The 5,000-nt window shown below is 38.4% G+C and overlaps 1 protein-coding gene across 1 annotated transcript in view; it reads right to left on the minus strand.

The window, feature by feature from the left end:
- LOC137982116 (dynein axonemal heavy chain 8-like) overlaps positions 1 to 5,000 on the minus strand; it is a 108,040-nt gene that overhangs the window by 27,828 nt on the left and 75,212 nt on the right. Inside the window, exons 62-63 of the mRNA XM_068829174.1 lie at positions 890 to 1,057; positions 402 to 530 (exon numbers count right to left, since the gene is read on the minus strand). Coding sequence (XP_068685275.1) covers positions 402 to 530; positions 890 to 1,057 — 297 coding nt within the window. The remainder of the gene's footprint in view (positions 1 to 401; positions 531 to 889; positions 1,058 to 5,000) is intronic.

Genomic DNA, 5,000 nt, shown 5'->3' on the forward strand with positions numbered 1-5,000 from the left:
TCCGGAGAAAGTAGATCTTAGTAAGTACTCATGGTATCCAAAAAGAAAATTTGAGGTTTCCATATAGCCATGCAATTTTGAGAGATAATTATTATAAGAAAGAACGCCATACATCGCTTTGTATTTTAAAGCTTTTTAAAAATATTATTCATGAATTATCTTTGAACAACGCGTGGTTACCCCAAATTTTCTTTTTGGATTTCAATAACACATGTTACCATCTACATTTCCTGCATAATCATAAATCGGAGCAAGAATACCTTTGAATTTGTAGGCACCATCCTTAATATATCAGTTATCATATCAAACCACCTTGTGTAAAACCTCAAGTTGACAGTCAGATTCCACGCAAACTCAATAGAGAAAAGCTTTCACAAAGCGAAAGCAACAAAATTGCGAACCTTCTTTGCGGTGGCCAAATTGTAATCCTCCATTTCTAAGTATGGTTGAAGTAATTCGACGGCTTCCTCGTTAATGGTGTCTTTAGGGAAATTCACAAGATTTTGAAGAAACCCTCCTTGACTCATAAGCTGTAAAGAATGAGTTTCAAGTAAAGATACTGATATTTGGTACTTGTTTGAAGCTAAAGATACTAGGACATTTATGTCAAGTTAAGAGGACCCCAACGGTGTACAGGAAAGAGATTGATAAGCCTTCCAGTCTTTTGAGCTCTTTGAGTGGCTGGACAAGTATACTGGTGCAAAACTGATAAATCGTGAACATCGTTGAGAAGGAGTCCCTTAAATAGGCCATTTCCAAGTTGCTGTTTGTCTCGGTTTCGAAGTGAGTCTTGGTGCTCAACTAAAGGAAATGAATTTGATTTGCATAAGAATACGCAAACGATCAACGACCCGGTAGTAATATCGTAGACTCGGAAGAGATCACATACCTTAAGTGATTCACTCCAACTTGGTGTTAAACATTCTCTTTCGGCATCAAAAATAACTGGTGAAATAGTTCGCCTAAACAGGAGTAACACACAGTCCATAATTCGCATGATCAGATGAGGCGGTTTTGCGAGCTTACGGACAGTGGAAATGTCAGCGGCTTTGATTGTCTGAAAAATTAATCAAAAGCTAAGTTAGCCACTTCAAGAAAATACATGTCAGCATCAATGGTTTAACTCCCACGAGGCTCATGTGGCGAAAGGATAAATCATTTTGAACTGCCATTTGGAAGTTCAATATTTCGACTCCTGTTTGGAGTACTCGGGTTTTTTTTTTCGAGTATGCCCGAGTCACAATTATTCGGGGTCCTTGGCAATCCTAGACTTTGCCAAAGCGTTTCACAATGTTCCTCATCAAAGATTGCTTGCCAAACTCGATTCCTAACTACTTAATAACCGAGAGTGAGGTCGTTACAGCTAAATCTCAAACTGAGGCCTTGCCGGATTGACCGAGCGACGAGGTTAATACCAAAATTTCCCCGCACACATGAGGAAAACGTGTTGAAACTCAAGTAAGATTCCAACAGACTTGTTTATTTTCGTGAACCTTTCCTCCCTACAAAGCAATACTAAAAAATATCCTCCCGTATCACATTTCAACCTTAAGCTCCAAAATTCAATACACAATATGATATTATAATTCACAAAGGCAGAAAATATCACAGAATACTTTTCCAGCGAAACATTTAATTGAAACAAACAACATAAGATGCACTAAAACGCCGTTCGCGTTGCAATGACTTTCGACGCCATTGCTAGTTAACGAGAATAACAAACTCACGACTTAATTAAGTTAGCACAACAGAACGACGCTAACCTCATTTTGACACGAAAATGCTTTACTATTACCATAAAAGCTGTCCAGTTAAGCTCGCATATTATAAAATATGATGAATTCATAAAGGCCACCTTTTCCAGCGAAAATTTTTTTGAAACAAACAACATATTTGCTATTAGAGGCAAAAACCCCTTCCTATTTCATTACGTGCGTGAAGAGAAAAACTCAATCGTGTCAAATATGCGCAATATTACAACAAACTAAAATTTCAGGATCAAACCGTTTCCATGAAGAACCTTTTCCTTGAATAATGAAGTACAAAATAGACGACAAGCTTTCTTTCAAATAATTCTTGGCTGTCACATTTCCAATTTTTTTTTTTACCTGAAGACTGTGCAGAGTTGATCAAAGATTTACTTAAGGTGTTCGATTCGTTCTCTGTCTTTGTTGAACCCGTAAGTTACCAGAGAATTTTCCATTTGGTTTCAGTGTTCTACATAACAGCACACTTGGTAAACTATTAGAAATGCAGCTCACTTTGATTTCGGCTCGACGGGCGACAGATTTTTGTCGAAGTCCATTACTCGTCGCTTTTAAGATTCCACCGCCTGTCTTGTTCAGTGTCCAATTGACTTGTCATTATTGAGCTTCATAAGGGTATATTTTGTTTAAAGCTCCACTAAAACGCCATTCGCGTTACATGACTTTCGACGCCATTGCCGGTTAAGTCTATCATTCTACTGTGTCCACCAGAGAATTCTACGCATTTCCACTACTCTCTCTATCCTAAGAAAATACGGGCAGAAGGCTCTATGCACAAAGATACCACTTAGCAGGGAGGAGACAGGCAAGACTTTTACCGACACGGAAAAAACGACGAAATGAAACGCAGATTCCGACTTGGTTTGCCATACTGGCAACCCAGTAAAAACGACGAAATTCTACGTAGATTCCGACTGGGTTTGCCAACCCAGTAATTACGGGCCCCTTCATTCACGGTTAACATCATTTTACCCCAAAGAACACAGATCGAAGGTTGTATGCGATGGAGCATCGTCCACTTCAATTGGAGTTACATCTGGAGTGCCACAGGGGACAGTTTTGGGCTCGCTGCTCTTTTTGCTTTCTATCAATGACTTACCATCGAAACTTCAGAGTACATGTTTTAACCCTACTGTCTACAGGACGATGCCTGGCAAATGCAGTTTAACCCGAAAATTGTTCCACTTTAGGACGTTTTCAACTAATCTCTAGAGATACCAATAACAATAGACGACTTTTGGTGGATGAACAAAAGAAGCTAATGAGAGATCTTTTGTTTTGGTTCACTAACGTGGCGGCGATGACGTCACGAGAAAACCTCCTGATACGACTCAGGGTTTTCGTTTAAGGCCGGAGACCGCGCAATAACTCCTTCAAACTGAGAAGAAGTCACATCGCCGTATTTTATTTGCGCAATAAGTTTAGTTTTCTTTTCTTTCCTGTAAACAGCATTTGCGAGGGTTTCATACTTTTTTCAGAGTTTGCTTGCTGCCAGTGTACTTGCAATCGGCTTTAAAAAGGAAAATAGCCATGTTCGGTTCTTTCATTATCAAACCCGGTAATTTGAAAAGCTATCGAAAACCCTGATTAAGTGCTGAAACTGTCAGAGAAAAACTCGAATTTATCCGACCATTTCAATTGGTTTTTTCTTAAGTAGATGGGAAAACTGGAGTACCTGGAGAAGCAGGGTAGAGATCCAACAAAACTCAACCCACATGTGATGACAAGTCTGGACATCGAACCTGCCAAATTAGTCGAAGGCGAGTGCTCTCACCACTGCGCCATCCCTATTCCGATCTTCCGATCCTCCCTTATACCTGCTTCCCAAAACTTAAATTGTTATTGTGAGAGTGTTAGCTGCCTATTTGGAGGCAATTCCCATCAATACGGAAACGTTTCCACACGCTATGAAATCACGTTCAATATTCATGAAGACTTTTACGGACTGGAAGACTAGAGCCCTAACGCGAGGAACGAAGAGAGACCCTGCACAGTGTACAGCGTGCACAGGAGAGGCTACACTTGATTCAGTTTTAAAACAATCACGCTTCAAGTATTGAGTGCCACCCACGTGACCGACAAACGAATTCAGTGGTGTTACGTAACGCGTGTTCGTTGTCGTTACGAATTTTTGCACTTTGAAAGCTATCTTTTTCCCTCCGAATAAATGCAATTTATCTGACCATTTTTACGGCAAATGACCGCAGTATGTATGCCTAATATTTTAAGGTTAACGAAAAGCAGGACAGAAACCCATATGGAACTTCTTAGCTGTCTTTGTATTCTGGATAAACTGACCAAATTATTCAGATCTTGTATTTTTATAAATTTGTAATTTGTATTATGTGAAGATCTGCCTAATTAAAGTTGAGTAAATTAAAAAGCAAAGTAAATTAAAATTATTCAATGACAACAATTAAAATTGTTGTTCTTTCTTTCTAATTGTCACGGAACTGCACGTACAAATGGCTTGAAGCTCGGCTACTAGGTGGAAACAACAGCAAGGCGAACTAACATGACATAAAAGACAACTTCACAACAGGGGCTTAAGGCCAACTCATGATATGACGCGCCGTGTGTTTCAAAATTATTTATTACGCGATTTCATATCATGTAACAACAAATGTACTATACTTAGACTTAATATTAGGTTTGAAGACGTACTTGTTATTGCCTACCATGACCTCGATTATCAATTTTCCACGGTGTTTTAAACCTCGATATCAACTTACTGCCGTGACAAAACATTTGGTACCTCGATATCATTAACTGCCGTGATGTAACATTTTATCCACATTTTCTACTTCGATGTTTCAGCACAGCAGAAAATTGATATCGAGGTACAAAATGTTTCATCGCGGTGAAAAATTGATATCGAGGTCAGGGTAGGCGATAACAATTACGTATTCGAGAACTTATACCAAGGCTACTTATAGTACATTTGTTGTTACAAGATATGAAATCACGTTTAAAAAATAATTTTGAAACAACAACAACAATTTATTCAGGTATTTCCATTTTTATACATGGCATTACCTATCAAATTATGTATTGTAAATTACTAATCAATTTAATTGAAGAAATAATCGTGCATGTCTGTAACTCATAACGTCATAAACAAAAGCAGCAAGTGATCTAGAAACGAAAGGATCAATATTGTTAAAAAGGAACTAAATTTTTGACCTGACTTCAAGGTCTTGGAAGAAATTATACTTGTGAACTGTTTGATCATAA

Source organism: Montipora foliosa, chromosome 13 (genome assembly GCF_036669935.1).
Source record: "Montipora foliosa isolate CH-2021 chromosome 13, ASM3666993v2, whole genome shotgun sequence".
Lineage (NCBI taxonomy): Eukaryota > Metazoa > Cnidaria > Anthozoa > Scleractinia > Acroporidae > Montipora > Montipora foliosa.